Source organism: Chinchilla lanigera, unplaced genomic scaffold, assembly GCF_000276665.1.
Source record: "Chinchilla lanigera isolate Chin_1 unplaced genomic scaffold, ChiLan1.0 scaffold00001, whole genome shotgun sequence".
NCBI lineage: Eukaryota > Metazoa > Chordata > Mammalia > Rodentia > Chinchillidae > Chinchilla > Chinchilla lanigera.
In genome coordinates this window covers 21,647,188-21,669,618 of record NW_004955402.1, presented here as the reverse complement: position 1 = coordinate 21,669,618, position 22,431 = coordinate 21,647,188, and the positions used below count along the sequence as shown (strand labels likewise).

The following is a 22,431-nucleotide window of genomic DNA, read 5'->3' as shown; positions in this document are numbered from 1 at the left end:
ACTTACTTGAGAGGAGAGTGATAAAAGGATATTGCATTCAACCTTGCAAGCTGACCTGTGGGTGACAAAGGATACAAAGCAGAAAGGTGACATGTCAAGTCAGTGATGCAGTCAAGCTGGTGAATTATTTGGCTGGAAGCCATGCACAAAGACAAAGAGAGTCCAATGAATGAAAGTAGCACTCAGAGCCATCCAATCACTCTGCTCACAGAGCATTCAAGGAAAACCACTTCAGCGTTCTCCAGAGCATACGATGTTTCAAGTGGGGACATAAGCAAGGGCTTGCTACATTTTCCCAGCCCCTTTCCTGCCCTTTCCCTTGAAGTCACCAGGTGTGGAAAGGTAAGGACAGAGACAAGGAGCTTAAGACTTACCAGAGATGGCCAAAACTCCAGTTGAATTTTAAGACATTGATACGATTTCTCTTCATTTTACTCAGGTAAGGCTCAATTTCTAATTTATTAAAATAAATAAAAATCTAACATTTGATATAGAATGATAAAAGGTTGCCTTTCTTTAAAAGAACTAGAATTTCAATTACTTTTGTTAACAAAATCCAGAAACTGACCAGAGCTCAAAGAGGGAGGCATAACACCTCTCTCTAACAACATGGACTAGAGCATTGATTATGTAGCCTCACCTCTCTCCCTCTTTGCCACGAAAGGAACTCAGAGGCATGGTGTCCCTCAGAGTTCCCAGCGAGGTCCTACCAGCTTCATTCCAGGCTAATTCCTTCTTGTGGAGGAGCCATAGAAGTCACAAAGCAAGAGTGTACTCCACGTATTTGCAGCCGGGTAACTATGTTTTTGTAGCATAGGCACATGGCTCCACATATATCATCACTCTTCTTTTTTGTATAATTAGAACAATATTTTGGTTTCTTCTGAAATGTGGCTGTTAAATTGAAGGGCCAGTGGAACATTCCAAAGAAGCAAGAATTTTGCTTTGTATTGTGGGGTGAAGTTGACGGGCTTCAGTTTCTCTCTTGCTACATTCTTCTTGGGAATGTATTTCAAGGCTTACTGTATAAATATATGAGAACTAGGAGATATTTTTCCCTCAGTTTCTCTGTCCTTGACTAACAGAGTGAGAAAGTACCACTAGTGTCTTAAGAATGTGGAGAAAGCTTGTAGGGCCCTTAGACAGAAAGTCTGACAGGGAAACAATATGCAGTAAGGCAGGGACCAGCAGGTCTTTACCGGGCAAACCTTCCTAAGCCAACAACACATCTTCAACAACACCTGTGGGCTGAAGAGAAAGGATGCACACAGGGAGATAAACAAAGCCAGGGAACAATACCTGGGGAAACTGCACTGCCTTCGAGATAAGTGACTAATCGCATTTATTCTTGGTTGCATGTACTATGTTTATGAATTCTCAGATGGGTTAACACTCCAGATTATCTCAAGATTGTGTTATCTTCCCCCTGTTGAACCTGGGCCTAGAGGTCCTCTGGTATTTCTCAATGAATCTTGTCACCCTTCCATTTACATTTGGCATGAGATGGCCGGTGGGAAACGTTGTGGACCACAAATGCAAGAGGGAGGAGGTAGTTATGTTGATTCAATTTCCTTGCACTCTGTTCCTTGTAACTATCATTTCTTCTTCCTTTTCCTCCTCCTCCTTCTTTTCCTCCTCCTACTCTCTTCCTTCTCCTTTTTTCTTTTTCTTTTTTCCAGTACTGAAGTCTGAATTCAAGGTCTTAGCCATGTTAGCAAGTGCCTTAGCACTGAGCTACATCTCCAGCTCCTTTTTATTTTTGAGACAGGATCTGCCTAAGTTGCCCAGGCTGGCTTCAGACTTGCAGTCCTCCTGCTCAGCCTGCCAAATAGCTGGAATTGTAGGTGTGTACCACCACACCGAGCCTTCTTTTTCAATTTATGGAAGCACAGTATCTTAATAATCTTAGAGAAGTTTCAATTGTTCCTTACTATGTTCCCACAAATGTCTCGAGCCTCCTTTCACTTTCCAGACCAGAATTAATGAAAATACACAGTGAATAGCAGCTATAGGAAGAGTGTAAAGCTGGACACGGTGGCTCATGCCTGTAATCCCAGCACTCTGGAAGAGTGAGGCAGGAGGATCACAGATTCAAGCCAGCCTGGGCAATTTAGTGACTTAGTGAAACCTCGTCTCAAAATAAAAAAATTAAAAAAGGGCTGGTGACGTAGCCCTGTGCAAAGACTCTGGGTTCCATCCTCCTACTGAATACATGGGTTTTTACTGGAATACAGGGGTTAAGGAGGGCCCTCAAGATGCTCTGGAAAGCAGGGTAGAAGGAAGGAATGATGTGAAAGGCTGACCTTCCCTGGGGTGGGCTACAGATGGAGGTAGGGGGGACACCTGGCTTGGTACCTGGTAGGCTTCATCCTGCAGCTTCTGTTTCAGGTATTCCTCCATCTTTAGCTCATTCTCCAGCTGCCGCACTGAGTCATTCTCATAGTTTTCCTCTTCTGGCTGGACGTAGGGCTCCCCGTCTTCAGTAACTCTGGGAATAAAGTTCAGGATGGCATTTTTGGAGCAAATCTTTTAAGAGAAGTATGAGTGGGATTCATGTGACAGCTGTAGTTTGGTTAGCACATTTATTTTCAAAAGTCCTTCAATTCACTTTTCCGCCTTTTTTTAACCTAAAGGAAAACTTGTTAAAATATGGGAGTGTTGGAGAAATAGATCATTAAAATCTTTCATACACAAATTTTCTATGGCAGTCTGTTCATCTATGTTTCTCTAGGGTTTACAGGAATGGGTGAGGTCCTTTACATATTCTAATTCTTAGAAAAGACAAACTTGTCTTTTGAAGGAGTATGAAGTTTTTCCAATAAAGGGGCTTTTTAAACAAATAGAATTGAGGGCCAGGGATATAGCTTAGTGGCACAATGCCTGCCTGGAAAGCTCAAGGTCCTGAGTTTGATTCCTGGTACCAAAAAAACCCCCCAAAAACAAAAATAGAATTGAAGAACAGTGTCTATAAGGAGAGTGAGCCCTCTAGTGAAATAATGCGTAAGGATCTTTGTTCATAATGTGTTTCTTCCTCCCTGTACAGTACTGGGGAATGAATCCAGGGTACGGGTACCTATACACTGAACTACATTCCCAACTCTAAAATTTATCATCTTTATCTATCTATCTATCTATCTATCAATTATCTATCTATCTATCTATCTATCATCTATATTTTGAAGTGGGTCTTGCTAAGTCTGTAAGTTGCCCAATTAGGCTGGGCTGCAGTTTATGATCCTCCTGTCTCAGTCTCCCAGAATGCTAGGATTACATGAGTGGGCCACACACCCAGTTTAATTTAACTCTCTTTGTGTTTTACATGCCGGATTTGTTTTTATAGTAGAATTAAGTCTTGGATGATCAGCAAGTCAGTCCCGAGAAGGCTCATCCTCTATTCCATAGCTCTTGCCTTTAAAATTTTATATTATTTCTGAGCTTGAAAAGTCCATTTATATGGCCTAATTTCATTATAAAATAGTTAAGAATGACCTCACTAATTTGAGACTCTAGTTCCACCTCTTTAGCCTAGAATGTGTAAGGTGCTTCATGGGGCTGAACAAAAATTCAGCACCTAAATCATAGGTCTAGAATATTCTCAGGTAAAATGAAGTATCTGCATGTTTGACAGTACAAATATCAAAATATTCCTTTTGTTTCAAGAGATTGTCCCTGGGATGGAACTTAAACGCATTGTTCATGCTTATTTATATCTGTATGACATGTTCTCATTGTTTTTGGAGGTTTGAGGGCTGACCAAGTGGCTCTGTGAGGCCTCTGTCAACCTCCCTTTCCCAACTTCCCAAACACTTGGCGGCAACTGGTCTTCCTCTGGGGTAAACCAGACACAGCAGACTGGTGGTGGCAGTGGTCTTTAATAAATTTTAAATTTTAGGGTTGAGACGAAGAGATTTTAGATAGATACTATGTGAATGCTTAACCGTATAAAGTCAAAGAGATATGTATTTACCAGACAAAACAGATGACAATTGTCGATTTAGAATAACAAACAAATGAAACAATTCTAAAATGTAGAGGGAAGGAGAAGAAAGCAAACTAAAATTAGAAGCAGCTGCACGCTGCCATTTAGAATTACATCTTGACTGTTTTGTTCTGATTGTACATGCTGCTGCTTCCCATCTGGTTTTCAAACTAGGTCTCTTTATAACTCTCTATTATTGCTGGTCTTTTACTTGCTACTTGGATTGACAGCCAAAACTCAGAATGGCCTCTGGTCAGTTTCTTCACCAGGTCTTTAAAATAGCCAATTTATTTTTGTAGACTAGTCTGAAGTACTTTTCACATTAAGTATCACCCTGTCATCTTTTAGTGTTTTCCATTTCCCTTTTCCAGCCTTTGGGTCAGCTGTTAGCCGTGATTCTCATAACTCCATGAAACGCATGCTCCAAAGAGTTCACTTCCTTCCCTTCTTTATTCCTCCCCAAGCTGGGCTCTGAAGCTCGCTCCTAGCTTTGCCTTTGCGTTTCAGGCTCTATTCCCTCTGTTAAATACTTTAAGGGTCACAGATAAATCTGATAGGAATGTCACTGTTTCTGTTGGCTTTAATCAAGCGACAGAAACCTGCCAGCACAAAAATCTTTGCAAAATAATTCTTCTGAGGAGGGCCAGGCATGACTTTATCCTGAGAGTTTACATATTTACTTATTCCGATCCAAATGTTTGTTGTTTACACCCATTGTGAACAAATGCGTGTCCAATGGGATGAGTGCAAATATAGTAAGTTCAGAAGACAGAATGACTTATTTCCTGAATTTGCTTGTGAGTCCTAGAAAGGTAAAAACAATTTTTAAAAATATTACAAATGATTCCTGACTTACAAGGGTTTGATTGACAACTTTACAATGATGCAAATGCAATGTGCTCTCAGTAGCAATCATACTTTGAATTTTGAATTTGGGACATTCAGCAGGCTAGTTAGTGATCTGCAGTAGATGTTGCCTCTTAATGCTGGGTGGCACCACCACCACCACCAGCAGCAGCAGCAGCAAGCTTCAGCTCCCAGTCAGTCCCATAGGTCAGGAGTGCAAATGACTGATGCTCTGCAGTGTGCTGTGTTGCTCAGCTAGGATGTTCCACAGTTGTATTAAATGCATTTTCAGCTTGTGATATTTTCAATGTGAAGGGTTTATCAGGATGTAACATCATAAATTGAGATGCATCATTGCAATAAGCACAAATTGGTTTCTTTTTATTGATACTTCCTGGGAAGTGTAAGGGTGGGGTGGGAAAGAGTCCAAGAGTCTATTTTAAATGTATCATCCTCTTACCTCTTTTGGCAGAAAGGGAAATTGCATCATTATTTTCTCAAGTAAAGTACTAAACAACCACATTTTGGCTTTCATTGCTCCCTATTGATTGTTCCGCTATGGATACTCTAGATACTCACATGTTACTGTGCATGGTACTTGTGGTAGCTCCCCCATGAACATATCCGGGTTTTCGTGCATGGATTTGAGCTAGAAAAGCCTTTTCAGAGGTGGGCGATGGAACCAGATCCTCAAACTGAGTCCGTGCAAATTCAGAATCCACATTACTATCTGTTTCACTCCCCACCTCTAGTGGCACAATTGAAGAAATAAAGAATAACTTGTTAGACAGTTTATGATCTTCAGATAAAGGACTGGGCTTAACATAAATCAATATGTGCTGAATAAAACCTTAGGTGGTTATTGTACATTAGTCAAATCAATATTTTTCAAAATGAGAATTGATACACAAATTACTATAATTTGGTATGCAACATTTTTTTTTATCTCAAAAATGTTATGAGGAATTTTTTGTGTTTTACTGACTTCACTTTTTACTTTTTACTTTTTAAAATTTACTTTAAGAATAAAAGAAGGAAAACATATTAACAAACAGACATCAATTTACAAAGCAGCCTAAGAAAAATACATGCAATACAGAGTTACAGACAAAGTGGTGGGAAATTAACAATGGTTGTTGTATTACATATTGATATCTTCAAAGTGGTTTCTTAGGAAAACAAATAGAGACATGCATGATTGATCAAATAAGTAATCATTAACTGTTTCTTTCAATAAAGCGGTAGAAGTCAGTAGTACAACTAAGTTAGCTATCCTGTATATACATACATACATAATTTCCCCTTCTTTCTTTTCTCTGTTCCCTCACCCCAGTTGCTGTTTACCTTTGAACATTTCCCTTTTGTTGCACAATGTCTGTCATATGTCCTAATTTTTATTCACTCTTTCAGGTTCTTACATGACTTCACTTTTTAGAAGTCTTCTTTCTACAAAAAGCCCTCATTAAAATTGTTATTTTACCTAATATTATTCTAATTTAGAAAAATACAACCCTAAAATATTACAATCTCTATTTTAAAGAATTATGAGTATAAAATAATAGTGCATGATACTTTCACCACAAGAATAACCCTTTAGTTATTTGTTAGGGTGATGGTGTATTCATTAATCATGTCACTTTATCCTATTTGGTAATTTAAATAGAAGCAACAATTTTCAATTACTTTAATTCTTATTAGAAATTTAAGCTCCGGATTTAAAAAAATATTGATGTTTTATTTTTCACAGTTGTTGTAATCTCTACTATAAGACCATAGTCCTGTCTGACAAATATCTTGCTAGGTTTGCTTTAAGAAATGGGTGGAGATGCATTAGTAGTTGTTAAGATATTTATTTATGTATTCATGCTGCTAAAGTTTTTTGTTTTTTTACATTTTTTAAATTTTAAAAATTAGGGGCTGGGGATTTAGCTCAGTGGCGCAGAGCCTGCCTGGCAAGCGCAAGGCTGTGAGTTCGATTCCTGGCACCGGGAAAAAAACAAAAAACAAAAAAAAAAAGAAAAAAAATTAAAAACACTAACAAAACAACAATGAAGACAAAATCAAAACAACACAAAAGCAATAAACACAAAACATGACCTCAAAACAAAATGATAGGAATTAACAATGGTTGCTACATTACATACTGTTATCTTCAATGAAGTTGTATGCTGCTAACGTTTTAAAAACTTTATGTGGTATTAGGAGTCTAAAGACACTTCTACAATTTTATGGTATTCATTTTTGGGAAGATTTTTTCTTTAGAAATATTGCAAAGGTAAATCTCCTTTTAGCTTCATTCAAAGATCATGCATCCCCGGTGGAATTTAATAAGTAAATAAAACATTTGACCCTATGAAATAAGTCCAACATCATGCTGCTATGGATTATGTTAATAGTGGCTATCTTTGGATTCTAGAAGTATGGGTTAGTTTTAATATTTTTCTTCATTCTTTTCTGCATTGCACAAATTTTCTGCATTGAGAATAATATTGTCTTCTAATAAGCACATATAAACATTACCAGAAATCTGAATATACCAACAAAATATCGCACAGACCTTTAAAATATCCTTCTATATTTGACCATGAGCAGGCCTTTAAGAGAGACCCTTGGATAGATGGTCCCTCTGTGATGAGCAGACAGGTGAGAGGAGACCAGGGACTCACCTGAATTCAGCTCTTTCACTAGAGAGGACATGGTGTTGGTGATGGAATCCGCTGCCACTAGCAAGTCATTCCTTAGATTTCTTCTTGAACCTTCAGTAAAGAAGACACAATAATTTAAGAAATCTAAGCTATTCCTTTATCCAAACATTTATGTTGTTTGTCATTTTCACTGACAACTTATTGCAATAAAAGTTCTGATATTTCTCCCTTGCAAAAGTGCTTTGACTCATGTCCTGAAAACAATAACAACAACAAAAAAAGCTACTGCACTTAGGGCAGTGGCTCCTGATGTAGGACGACATGGCTAGTGATGGTGGTTCATGTAATTTATTGCCTAAAGTGGGACAGCATTGAAAGGGAATGGGATGAGCATTAATAAGACTGGGTGACCGGGCACAAACTGGGAGGGTGGCAGGTAAACCAGCACATGCAGACATCTTTCCTACGAATACAGAGAATACTAAGCATTATTAACCAAGTCTCAGTTTGCCAGGAGACCTGCACGTCCTGTCTACCACTATTATTCTAGCTATTGCCTTATAGCCAAACACTCTAGACTATGGTCTCTGTTGGCACAAGTTTGGTCTCCTATCAGGGCCTCTAGAGCTTTCTCTAGCAGGATAGGAAACTCCTGGGAATAGGAAGCCTATGAACTATATACTTTCAGAGTGTGGGAAACGAGTGAGGATTCTTGCTCCTGCTCCCAAGACATGGGCACATATATGTCTGGTACACTGAACTGGAATTTAGATTAGATTATGTTGGAACATAGTCTATGGTAGAAAAAAAATATTCTTACATTTCAGGCACACTAAGAGTTAAATTGGTATTTGCGGACTGGCCTGGTAGTGGGGTGAAGTGAAGTTGGAACAGAGGGCTAATTAGTAAAATATATTTGGAAAAAAATGTTCAAGATTAAAAAATACCTGAATGATAAATGCAATTATGTAGCATGAGCATTTTATGAGCTAAGGGCTGTGTTGGGGATATATTTCATTGCCATTTATCAGAAAGCAATATTAATGAAGGGAAGTAATACATACTTTAAATTTTAAAAAAACAAAGTAGCTAGATAAATACATTAATTATAATAGAAAGCACAAATTGATTTAAAATACAGAATCTGTGGATTTTAAAACATGATTTGGAGAAAGCATATTTTGCCTTCTAAACATTTGAAAAAGAAAGTTATTTTGCCAGTTATATAAACTGCTCATCTTCTTCTTTTTTTTTTTTTTTCTTTTCTTTTCTTTTTGAGACAGGGTCTCACTATGCAGTTCAGGCTGGCCTTGAACTTACTTTGTAGCCCAGGCTGGCGTGGAACTCGAGTGATCCTCCGGCCTCAGCCTCCTGAGTGCTGGCCACGATGGCCAGCCATAAACTGTTCTTGAATTAAATTTGGTGTTTAAAAGAAAAAGACCTAATCTGAGTCCTCTCTTTTCATATAAAGTGCAAAGTCTGTTATTCTCTCTCATTAAAATGTGTTAAGGTTTTATCCCACACATTGTGGATGAGAGTGTCTGTCTCCTCAATCTTACTATCCCTGGATATTATCAGTGTTAAAAAAAAATTTTAAAAAAATGTGCTAAGAAAAAGGTGATATATATTAAAATTTGTTTTCCGACAATTATTTGTGAGGTTGGAGAATTTTTCATATATTTATGGGTACTTTATATTTCCTCTGTATGTTTGTACATGTCACCTGTGATTGTTATGAGGGTTTCATTTACTTATTGATCTGTACAGGCTTTATGTATAGCTGAAATTATGAAAATTATCAAAGTGCTGGAAATGGTTTTCTCTTGTTTGTTTTTGTCCTTTGATTTTGTTTATGCTGCCTTTTGTCTTAAAATTTAGACTCAAGCATGTCTCTTTTCCTTAGGTCTTTATATGAGGATGTGGGAAGATGTTCACAAAACAATTCCAATTCTGAGAACCACAAACTGCAGGTCAAAGTGCAGTACACGACCTGATTTGTGTGGGGAAAAAAAGGAAGTATGTGTCTATCAATGTATACAAAGATATCTCTTTGTATATAAACAGAAAATTGAGAAGGGCCAAACTTTTAATAGGGGTTTATTTCTGGGAATGAGTCTGACCTGGTTGAAAGGGTATACAGGAAAAATTTTTTTCTTATACTCTGAATTTATAAAGTGATTTTAAGAAAATGTCAAGTCACTTGCTCTGAGGCACCTCTTCCCTCTTCATTGTCCATGAAGAACACCGATTGACACCTCCAGGTCCTTCTGTGCTCCTTTGCTGACTGTGTAGGTCTAACCTTGTAGCCCTGATTTACAAAGGCAATGATACACCTCTATAGGGCATCTTAACAGGGGATCTAAAAAATTATTGCATGTCTTTCTCTATCACCTTAGAGCTGAAGAGCTGGGATTATTTTAATCTCAGCCTTGACTTCACTTTAAGAGGAGACGGATGTTAAAATGGGTTGTATTTATAGTTTCCTGGGAGACTGGTTAAAATATGTCATGTAGCTTGAAGATCAAAGACTTATTAAGAAATGGGCCAGGAAGGTAGAACGATGACGTAAGGCGCAGCTCAGCGCAGAGAGTTTCTGAGATGCTCGGGACGGCCTCTGGTCCAGCCAGGGGTCAGCTGTAGCTCTGATGAATCTCCCCCATCCAGTGGCTTTGGTGCCTTATTTGCCACTAAAAGCCAACCAGAACAACAACAAAAAGCACTTACTTTGTGCAAACGCCTCTTGTACATCTCCCCCTACCCCCGTGAGAGAGTCCTGAGGCATGTGCGTCGGGGTGGAGCAGGCAGACGCCGAGCGGATGGGCATGGGGATGGGCCTGCTGATGGTGTGGCTGGGGGAGGAGCGAGGGGAGCCTGCCCCCTGGGTCTGCAGAGACAAGGCAAGTTATTAATTTGTTTTCCAAGAAAATGCCATATACTACCCAATGCCTAGGTCCAATGTTAAAAACAGTGACAATGAAATTCCAAAGCACAAGGAGTTCTTAGGGAATTGAGATGGTAAGCCTAACCTAAATTGCAGGTGCAGATGATTTAGGGCCCTATTATATGTAATCTGAAGTTTGGATTAAGTACTGAAAGCTAAGGATATTAGTATAGCATTGTCCTACAATTTATAAGACATGTGCCAATATAGTGAAGCTGCTGCTAAACAGAGATAATTACTACGTGTGTCTATATTCTCTGTGAAGGAAGTTCTATGTACGATAAAGACATTAAAGAGAAAGTTTTAAATACAAACTAGGGGACTGTTTGGAATGGATATGGTGTACTTGCTTCCTACATTTTTCAACTTGTCTGTGCTGGCATCATCTTTAGAGGATAATTCACAGCAGAAATCATGTCCTGTAATATCGCATACTAAGTTTCAAAATAAGAATCAGATAAGATTTAAATTATTTAATCTGTATTGTACAGTTACTACTGATTTTGTCAAATTGCTCTGTGGCTCAGGGATTTGGCTGGGGAAGGGGACAAAAATCTTGGCTTCCTCTTTCCTTAATTAATTTTTAACTGGTACACAGAAAAACTGTACATGTTAATGTGATACCAACTAATGTTTTGATACAGGTATACATCATACAGTGTTTAAATTGGACTAAGCATATCTATCTTTCATTATCATTTATTTATGGTAAAAACACTTAAAGTCCTTTTTTAGCTTTTAAAAAATGAAGTACCTAATTGTTATCTAGAGCGATCCTACTGTATTTTAGCATAACAGAACTTCTTACTCCTCTCTAGTTATAACTTAGCTATAGAACTTAGTACCTCCTACTCTCCTCTGCCTGTGGTAACTGTCGTTATATTCTCAACACCTATGAGATTAGCTTTTTTGAGTCCACATCTGAATAAGATCATACGGTACTTGTCTTTCTGTGCCTGTCTTATTTCTCTTAACATAATGATCTCCAGTTTATCCATGTTGTTACAAATGACAGGATTTCATTCTTTATGGCGGAATAGTATCCAATGTGTATAAATAGCACACATTCTTTTTTTCCCTTGTACGATAAATTCGCTCTTTTCCTTGTTCTGTTCATTCATTCATCTATACATTCATTCATTCATCAACTGGTGCGTACTTTCCATGGCTTAGCTATTATGAGTAGTGCTGCAATAAACCTGGGAGTGTAGGTGTTTCTTCAGCATGCTGATTTCATTTCCTTTGGATGAATACCTAGTAGCGGGATTGCTGGAGCATATGGAAGTTCTATCTTTGTTCTGTGAGGAACTGCTATGCTATTTTCCATAATAACTAGAATTTACATTTCTAGAATTTACACTCCTATCAGCAGTGGCCAGATACACTGTTTTTTCCACATCCTTGCCAGCACTTGCTCTCTCTTGTCTTTCTGATAGCAGCCATTCTTAGTGGAGTAAGGTGACGGCTCATTATAGTTTTCATTTGCAGAAAGTTTGGTTTCTTATTTTTGGTTACTGTTTCTCTTCGTCTGTGATACAGTACTATTCTAGCAGGAGAGTAGTAATAGCAGGATTAGAAAAGGACTAAAGACAAGAGTAGAAATCAACTAAAAACTCCTTATCTTTGTATTGCAGTCTTTAGCATGGGATCTTCGTGAGATGGTCACACCTTGAATTTTAATGCTTTACGTCTACAAGAGGTCCCTTGGAAACAATCTTCTGGTTTTAATAAGTAGTAGACAAAGGAAGACAATCAAGCATGCATGTAAGAAAATGCTTGGAGACTTTCATGCATACACAACAAATTAGAGGTTTACATCAGTCCATCCCAGTGTTGGGTCCTGCCAGTTACAGTGGAAACTCTTCTATAGCAAGGTCCAGAGATTCAAACCCATTCAAATTCCTAGACATGCACTAGGAGACCAGAACTCTGTAATATTGTACTGAGATCTTTGCTTTGGATTCAGATGCTTGAGGTTAAAACATACAACATCAATCCTGTATAATGCCATGCTGTTAGCTCTCCAGGGCTCAGATTCACACAGTATTGTCAAATCTATAAATTGAGGAAAACCCAGAATTAAAAACAAACAGAACAGAACAGAGCACAGAAAAGAACTCTTGTGATGCCCAAAGGGCTGAGGAGTCCATTCTTTCACTCTCCACAGTACCTTGTAATGATCTGTCCAGGCCCAGGGAAGAGAACTTGGCTGGGTTGTGATGCTTTGCAGCCTGCTTTCCTCAGCCAGCGCAAGGAGGGCTATGGTTTTCCCAGCAAAGGTTGATAGCTCAGCCCCATTACCTTGAAACTCTCTGCATTTGAGCTCTCATGTGCCCCCGGCTGGCTGTGTAATAACACTTAACTTCACATTTGAGTTGTGCTTTATGATGTTCAAAGGGCTCTGCATACATTCCCACTGATTTCTCTTTATGACCCTACGAAGCAGGCATGGAGCCAGAGTGGCAGGGCTGCTGCTGAGCCCAGACCCTCTGAGGGCTTTATATAGGAACCTTGTTGGCCTATGGCTAGAGAAGTGTCCCTCAGAGGAGACAGATGTTGGTTGGGTACCCTGACCTGGCCCCATCTTCTGTGCATGCTTTTCAAGGCAGGGTCCTCAGCAGGGGTCCTGTTTTTTTTTTTTTTTTTAATTTGTTCTCTTTGCCAAGGGACCAGTCACAGCAAGAAGTGGTGGTTGTAGAAGTTAGCTTTTCTTGGCTATCCAACCTAAGTTTTCCACACAATCCTGGAAAGCCAGATCTGCTTGTATGATAGGGGCAGTTCACAATGACAGTACGATTCCAGTTGTGTATGCAATTTAGTGTATAAAGAAATGTTACACATGTAGTTTTGTTTTATTTTCCTAATGGTAGTAGAAATCACAGTGTATAAAGCAATTCACAGCGTATGAAGTGCTTTAACTCCACAATTCTTCATTTCATCCTCTGAAGCATATAAGGTACTATTATTTCCATCTTATAGATTAACCAACTGAGACTCAGAGGAGATAACTGTGTCACTCCAGGTCTCTCTGAGTGAGTGAATGGCAGAGTTAAAAGGGATCTTCGCTTTTAGACTACAAACCCAGGGCTTTTTCACACTATCACAGATGCTTCTTAGGATGGTAGATGTGTCCATCTCTGTTTAGAAAGTTTCAGCAGCCTGAGGCTAAAGGGGCCCAGGGCCTGTCCCCAGTATGCTGGTGGGCCTGGGAGTATCTTTTAGTCATTGGGTCATAGGAGAGGTTTGGGTGCTGGGGTGAAAGGAGAGCCTTTGGGTTTGTTATCCAGTACAGAAGTACAGGTCCACAATCTCTCATCTACAATTTTGAAATTTAAAAAGCTCTGACAAACAGAAGTTTCATAATGAATTTGGGCCCATGAAGAATGAGGCTATTGATAAGGTATCTGTGTTGTATTACCTTTCAAAGATCTGAAATGTTCTGAATTCTAGAACATATCTGGATCCAGGGATTTTAGCTATGGGGTTATGGATGGTATTTCAGTATTTTGCTATATTGATACCAGCCCTGCATGTACTTGTTATGCCAGGTTCTCCAGCACAGGGCACTCATGGGCTTTTCTCTTTGTAAAGCGTTTGTAAATGGAGACGTATATGTGGGCCTTCCACTCTCTCTTCTGTGAACTTCTGCTTAGCAGTGTGTATCTGAAACATTCCAACCCCTACATGTTCTTCAAAACCAGTTACTCCTATTCCTTTCTACTTCCTGTCTTCAAAACTCCCATTAGTGCTTCCGTGTTAAGAGAAAAATAATTGACTGTGCTTTTGGGTAAAGTGAAAAATAACCGACTGACTCTAAATTACACCTGTGTGTAAATGACTAATAGTTACCATCTCCCAAATGAATCTCTAATTGGTGCCACTTTGAGCAGTCTGATTATTTGAAAAGTTTAGATGGAAGATTTTGTGTGGAAGAAAAGATTTGGTTGCATCCTTTCTAAAACTTGTAATTCCCAAGTCATATTCAGTCTTTACCCAGGCCAGCATGCATTGATGCTGGTTTCCTGGGGGATCATGGCCCCATCTTTCTTTGTTGGGACATTACCTGATTTGAAATGCAATATCTTCCTAGCACCTTCTGAGTAAAAGTAGCACCTTCCTACGACCTTCTCTGGTCTTCCTTTCTGTTCCATTCTTGGAAGGGCATTAGACAGGGGAAATGCCCCTTTGCATTTGGGTAGATTGGTGGCAATATCACTGAATTTCATTTTCACAGGTTATTAGCCCTATAGATGGCTGCCTCTGGCCTGATCATCTGTTAGCCCTATAGATGGCTGTCATCTAACAACTTTAGAAGAGTTAGAGTGAATAATCTCAAGTATCATTCCCTGGAAACTACTCAATGATTAATGGAACAAAGACTTAAGGAACAATGGTCCATGCAGATCAATAAATAGATCTAAAATTCCCAAGGAGAGAGTTGATTTATGGAAGAAGGAAAACATATATCACACTCGCCAAATTTAAAATAGCTCTCTTCCCAGAGAATAAATGAAAAATTAATTTCTACACACCATCCTCTGAGTTCACTCAATCAGCTGTTGCATCAATTTTTAAAAAGGTTGAAAAGATCCATAAATTTTATGATTTTTTTTCAGGAAGTATTTTGATTTCTACTCAGTTCTAGAAATGAGGGGTGCTCCAGGGAAAAGGGCAAAGGTCTAAAGGCTGAGCCAGTCTACTTTAATGAAACGCAGAGCATTACCCCCCCGCCTCCCGCCAAAATCTGCCTTTTAGGTTTGTCCCAAGTACAGCCTGGTCCTGCCTGGTTGTCTTTCAGAAAAATCTGTCAATGTCTTGTTGCACATTGTGCAGAATGTTTGACACTTGCAGCCTTTTATCATATTAGCTGTGTAAAAATGCCTGCTCCGGAGCGGGTGTCAGCAATAGTCTATAGATATTAGCATCTTTAGGATCATATCTAATGCTACCAGAAATGGGAAGAAATAATCTTGTTGGTTTGTTTCTGTCACTTTTTCTAAAATCAGATTACTGTTTACTGCTATTCAAAGCAATGAGAAGGAATCAAAACTGATTAAAAGTCTTGTTCAAATTTCTTCCCCTGTTGGAGACACTATTAGTTAACTGTAATTAAGAAAAGTGAATGTATGTGTGTGTGTAAACTATAGGTTCATTTGTGTGTGTCTAAATATGCATATTCATGCTTGTATCTGAGATTCATTTTGTATTTTTACAGAGTGACTTCATGTCCATTATCTTTTCAAATGTGTACAGTAATCCTATAAACCAGTCATTGTCAGTATATTTTAATAAATTATCTGGAAGTTAATTCACTTACTCATGGTCTTACAGCTGTGAGCAAAGATCAGGACCCACTGTAATTCTCATCTAACCCAAATAATCTTTTAAGAAAATTATTATTGAGATCTTACTTCTTAAACTAAGAGTCAAGATGCTTGGTTTTAGATTGGTCCTAATATCTGGAACTGGAAGGATACCAGAGACAATGGAACATACTGTTACTGCAATTACACCCCAGCTGCCTTCATTATTAAACTTTTTATGAGTGTTCTTTTTATGGCTCTTTCAATAAATCTTAAAGATACACAAAAAAGAAAGAGGGTAGGATAACTTCAGTTCAAGTTTTGTCAAAAAAGAATTTATTGCTTGTGATACCATCATCATCATATTATATTACAGGCACTATTTTAAAAAAAATCATGTTCTGCCCTCAATGGGGATAAATTCATGCATTTATACAAGAAACAGTATAAGTTGGAATTATATATACCAGTATAATAAAATGCCACATTGAACCACACAGACTTAAAGCAAATAGAGGTTATTAAATCAAGCACAATTTGTTTTTTGGAGGTTTTTAAAGTTTGATTTTACAAAGAGAATGTCCCCAGTGGGGAAAGGCTCATAAATAAAAACAGAATTTAGAAGCAGATGCTGGTCTAAAACCTCTAAATTCTCTCCTTAGATCATGTTATACTATGAGCAGTCTATAGATATGGAGGGGACTTATTTATTTCTTTATAGAACTGCCTCTATAAGGCTGGAGTTTATAGGGTTCTGTCTTTAATTTAGACCGAAGGTCAGTATGAGAAACAGCCACATGAAATCTATGACTTTGTTTTTCCATTTTATTATTCAGTACTTCTATAAAATTCCAAGTGAAGACTTTCTTTTATAGTTTGTGGTGCAGAAATCTTGCTCTCCTGAGAAGTGGTATTTCTATACTGATAGAACCACAGATCATATTTTCCTTTTTTGCTTCATTGCTAGAAAGCTCAGAGGAACACCCTTGTTCCTTATGATTAGCATATTTACATTTCCCTTTCCTTAGTTTTATACTTTGCTATTTCCATTTTAGGCAGTCACTGGTCACGTATTTTGTTGCAAGCTGCCTCAGGTCCTTTTGGAAGAGAAGCTTGAGTATCAAATTAAAGGGATACGAGTAAAACAGGCAAACTTTCCTCCCAGACAATGTTTCTGATATCTGAGGGTACTGACTACAGGCCTGTAAGTCCCAGTGCTGTGGTACCCACTTCAGGCTGACCCTCCTAGATACTGTAGCTGGAACGGGAGCTACTGAGAGGAGATCAACCAGCACAGGAGGGCTGAAAGGTGACAACCATGATGTCACCTTAAGGGCACTGCCTGGTTAGGCTCTGTGCCTCTGTTTATGAGTTTCCTGCTCAAAGGGAGGTTTCAAGAATGTGCTGCCTGGGAAATCGTAGGGAAAGCACCCCGAAGGGAAACAACTCAAGTAAGGTTGACCGATGAAGGATGATTGCCCTCTCTTTCCACTAAGAGGAGGAAGGTTATATTTGAGCAGTGTTTTCTTTGTCTATGCGCATGACAAGTAAGAGACAGGAAAGAAAAGAGGCCATTTGCAAAGGGAAGTAATCACAAGAAAGGTATTTTCTTTACCATGATCTAAGTATGTTGGAAGCACAATAGCAACTTCCATTTAGGCTGTTAGTGTGGTATGTCTACCCCAGGGGGACTGGCCCTTGTTAAAACTTGAGTTAAGTTCAGTAATTTTTTTTTCCACAAAATACAAAATACTGTAGTACATTGTCTTTATTGTCTGACATTACAGATTAATTTAACACTTTTCCTTTTTTTTACAGATGATGGAAATGAAGGTAAAATGTGTTCAGCATTTTGCAAACATTCTTTGTTACACACAAACACACACAATGAATAATAGAAAGGAGCATACAGAAGAATTAAAAGATATGTTGGAGTCGGACAGGCTGCGGTTCTAATCGATCCATGGAAATGCTGTGAAACTTTTTAATAATGCTACCAAGTGGGATATATTGTCATACACAGTTTGGTACATGCACTGGACAGTAAAGCTGCTTTTCTTTTGCCTCTATGTAATTTATTATTACTATCATTATTATCATTATTATTATTATTTTGAGTATGCTGCTCCCTTTGTTGTTCTGAATATGAGTATATGGGCTAGACACGGGGCATCAGGTTAGGTCATGGGAAGAGAATCACAATGCCCCTAACTCTGGGAAGAAAGTGTACATAATGACCGTAAGAACTCCCAGATCAGAAAGGTTTTGGGGATGAAAAAGGTTGTAAGTTACTTGATTTTTTTAGAGATTATTGTCAACCAACATCTGGGATTCTGCTTTAGGGAAGAACCAAAAAGATGGAAAGTGGACAGTCAGGTACTTAGGATGGTTTTTCACACAATTGAGCACATTCTGATGAGCAGAGGGAGAGAGACAGGGCCTTGTAGTTACTGGATGCTAGGGGATTCTTACAAAGATCCCTTGCCTGATTCTTATAAAAAGAGTTTCCACACTTTTTCAGTGAAACAGAAACCAAACTGAGTATTCATGGAGAGGACATGAAGGTTTGCTTTTGCGTGTTGTAGATTTTAAGATAACATTAACCTCTGTGCAGCTCTAGTGACTGTGTTTTTCTGTTAAGAGAAGGGTTCTGATCAACAACCCAGAAAAGCATAAAACTGATTTGAAACATATACACTAGGGGATCTAGAACATTTCCAACAAATTACAGTTTGTTCCCTCTTCTAAAAGATGTAGTAGTTCTTCTTTTGGTGCAGACAGCAGTGATAATTATAAAAAATGCTAAACTTTATAATCTCAGTTCGAGCACTACATTGAAAAAGAAGCAAATTAGTATAATTTTTTTTTCTTTCCAAACTGAAGCATGAACATACATTAGAGGCAAGAGCAATGAGAAAAACAGCAGGACGGCAGGCCCCTCCACTGTTAGTTAAGACCTGCAGTAGGGGACATAACTTACTCCCTGCTTCAGTTCTTCTTCCTACAGAAAGATCGAATCAATAACAGTTAGATTACTCAGGGTTCCCAGAAGAGCATCTACACAGTGTGAAGGAAGGCAAGATGGAGGAAATGGCAACATAGGTTTGAAGGTAGGTCCAGGCCTCGGCCGCGTCAGGGATTGTACTTCCAAGCCAAGTAGACATTTGGGATTACAGGCCCATTCCTTTCCTCCATGTTTCCAACCATCTCTCAACACGATCTGTCTCTATCCTAGTGTTTGTGCATCTTGGTGCAAAAGCTGTGCTCAGTTGGCCCAGGTTAGTACCAAGATAACAGGTGGTCAGTAGACTACTATCCCAACACTATGGTGACAGCAACTATAGGATCATCAGTACAGGGTATTTCCCAATGTCTCCTGCTATTCAGTGAAGAGTAGGATGGATTCAGACCTCTTTATGTGATGTGTTTGGAGAAGGAAGCAGAAAAGGGCTCTTCTGTCAGATCAAATGAGACAATAGGACAGAAACAGCAGCAGGCTATCAATGTTCTAGTTCTTTCTTACTATAAATAATACAAAACTGCTTGAATACTGTACTTTATGTGTCTAATGCACTGAAACATAAATTTTATTGAGTAGTGATAAAACGTTCTCCAAATAGGAACTGATAACAAAAAAGATGATAAAGGAATAAAACAGTAAAGAAAACAGCAGAAAGAAATGTTACCAGTGTAGTGCTTAAGAACAGAGGATTCAAAAAGTATTTGCTAAAGAAAAACTAAAAACAAGTAGGAATGAAGGAAAAAAGAAAAAAAAAGAAGCAAAGAGGGAAGAAAGAAGGAAACAAAGAAGGGAAGGGGAGGGGAAAATAAAGAAGGACAGTACAGAAAGGACCAGAGAGAGTGTTGGGCATACTGTAAGGGGTATCTATGAATTAAAAGTCAGGACATCTTGTCTCACAGTGAGCTACCTAGGGACATTCCCATCATTCTTCTTCTATCAGAAGCTCTAATTCCTGTCTTCGTGGCAGTTCTATTCCTGTTTTTTTTTTTGGTTTTTCTCCGGTACCGGGAACTGAACTCACAACCTTGCGCTTGCCAGGCAGGCGCTTTTGCCGCTGAGCTAAATCTCCAGCCCCACGTGGCAGTTCTATTCCATTCTGATTCATCCTTGTTCGTCTTGGGCAGGGTAACCACAGAGCAGAGAAAATTCTACAGGCCAACTGTGGACATGTGGCCATATTTCATCTACTTTCACTAAAGTAATTTAGTGGTGATGATGAAGGAAATAATGCTTCACTGATGGAGGAATGCCACTTCCAATGTGAATAATAGATTATAGCACTCTATAAAGGACTACTGTAGACCACCTTATTAAATAGTCTACCTACAAAAGAGTAAGGAAATATTCCCATTTACAGTTTACATTTGAAATCAGTATAAGTCATGTAACTTGTTATAACCATACAAATGGGGCAAAATACTGAAATTAACGAATATCGTTCTTGCTTAGTGGCTATTTCTTAATTTTCTGAATTAGACATTAGCCTCTGTTCAACTTAATCAGAACTGTTGAAATCGATCTCATACAAGACACTTCTAAATATAGTTTTATAATTTTCAAGGACATAACAGTCAAGAACTAGAAATAGTTGAAGAGGTTGCTCTACGAAGGTCATTTGCAATTTGGTGCCAGCAAATGGATCAGAATGAGCTCTGTAATTGGCTGCTACTGTTTCATGGGTCCAAGAAATAGTTCCATATTTGAGTTGGCAACATTTTGGGGGAAATCACATATAGTTACAGTACTGGTAAAGCCATCACACATTATATGCAGAAAGAATTATAAATGTCATAGTTGTAGGTTTGAGAAGTATTTATTTGGTATGTCTTACCTTTAGGAGCTTCATGAGACCTTCTAACTGGACCATTAGCTCTCTCCGGCTCTCCTGGAGAGCAGACATCCTCTGTTCCAGCTCATCCTTGCGTTGTCTAAGAGAGAAGCAGTTGTCATCAGAAACAGCATTTAACTCACTGAGATAATCACATTTCTAATCCTGTAGGACTAGTGGACTTTCTGAAAAAAGGCAGCTCTAGCTTTTTTGATATGGTTACCAGGCAGGTAATTGTCTCCAAATGAATGAACAATTTCCTCTTACATGGACTTTTTTTGCTAGAAGTCTTATTAAATTTAAGCAGAATTAAAATTATGTCTTACATTCTCATCCTCCTACCCTGAATTAATGAATAATTTGATAAAATATTTTCTGAATATTTATTATACAGCAGGCCCTGTTCTGTGCCATTGGCTTTCTTTGAGGCAATGAACAAACATTGTCACCATCAAAGGCCAACCCTCCAAATCCTCCAAATCTAAGGCACCTTTTGTGAATTCATGAAAAATACAGTTTACCTTAGTACATGAAGCCTGGTGTAGAGATGTATGGTTTTAATCTGTTCCATCCTCATTAAGCAATATGGCACCTTACTGAACTATTAATGGTATATACTTGCTATAATCCACGTAAATTATTTGGTTTGGGTTTGATTTCATAATTTCAGAATAAAGGGTTTCCTACATAATTGTTCTATAACTGAAAGCGTTATATGAAATTTGTGTTTGTTTAATTTTATTTTGCTTTGCCGAACTTTTATTAAACTGTCAGCAAGAATGGAAACCCCTCAGGCTCAAGTACACTCTATCATTTATGTTGACATTAAGAAGTACCAAAAATCTTTAAAAGGGGACAGAATTGAAACAGTGTGGAGAGAAATATCACTAGGCCACATTTGTGAAGTCCCGTACACTTGCAAATCACTTTCAAGTCCATTATTTCATCGTTAGTTGCAAATATGTAATGCACACAGTTTTTACTTGCCCCACAGGCTTCTGTTTGAAGTCTGAATATTAGAACTTACACTTTAAAATGCGAGGATGCCTTAGCCATGCGCATTAATGCATGAATGCATACAGCTAGTCTCAGTGGCTCAGACACCATACGAAGGGGAGCTATAGCAGGGACTATGAAATGAAAAACTGACAAAATAAAAATGCCACCCTGAGTTAGGTCCATGACTCATTCTGTTGAAAGAGGTCTACAGGAAGACAGGCCACGGGTATGAATGAGACATTTCTGGTTTGGTTTCTTATAGGCTGGCTCAATGATAAATTACAAATTTAAAATTTATAAATATCTAAATCCTTTCAGAATATATTTACATTTTCACTACTTACAGCTTACTCTTGGGCCAATTTTTCTTTAATTTGCTTTACAACTGCCTCTTTTCTGAATCCAGAGAATGAGGAACATCATAATTTAAAGCTTTTCATGGTATCTTATTTTAGTCTTTGTCTCCTTGGGCTGAAGCATTCTAATTTTGTAAGTCTTGCCCCATTCAAAAATATTACTCAATGACAAATCCTTAGCTATTTATCTTCAACTCATGGTGTCCCAAGTACATCCACCATAGGACTTGGGATAAAAGTGAATAATGTTTCTTATGTATTTCTAGCTTTTTTCTTAATGCTGCTATATAATTTTTGGCCTTTGGGTCACAGGAGCACTTTGAGAAGTAGATCAAAGCCAAATCCTAATATTGTAAATAATAAATACTAATGGGCATTTAAAGTATATTAGAAAGAGGTAACTAGCATTAATTCAGTATTAGTCAATTAAAACAGTCTTGACCCTACTGTACATTTATTTTATAGTAGTAATCTCTTAAAAATGACACTGAATTCAATTAAAATTATTTAAT

At 38.2% G+C, this 22,431-nt stretch overlaps 1 protein-coding gene across 14 annotated transcripts in view; it reads right to left on the bottom strand.

The window, feature by feature from the left end:
• Dtna (dystrobrevin, alpha) overlaps window positions 1–22,431 on the bottom strand; it is a 262,268-nt gene that overhangs the window by 6,771 nt on the left and 233,066 nt on the right. For 5 of the 14 annotated variants that reach the window (XM_005372773.2, XM_005372782.2, XM_005372779.2 and 2 more), the window contains 6 exons: window positions 20,568–20,664; window positions 10,195–10,354; window positions 7,492–7,581; window positions 5,405–5,573; window positions 2,356–2,488; window positions 7–55 (listed from right to left, as the gene is read on the bottom strand). In XM_005372773.2, coding sequence (XP_005372830.1) covers window positions 38–55; window positions 2,356–2,488; window positions 5,405–5,573; window positions 7,492–7,581; window positions 10,195–10,354; window positions 20,568–20,664 — 667 coding nt within the window. In that variant the 3' untranslated portion in view covers window positions 7–37. Of the gene's footprint in view, window positions 1–6; window positions 56–2,355; window positions 2,489–5,404; window positions 5,574–7,491; window positions 7,582–10,194; window positions 10,355–16,027; window positions 18,716–20,567; window positions 20,665–22,431 lie in introns of those variants that run through there. The other 9 variants (XM_013508483.1, XM_005372775.2, XM_005372780.2 and 6 more) reach the window with 4 other exon arrangements.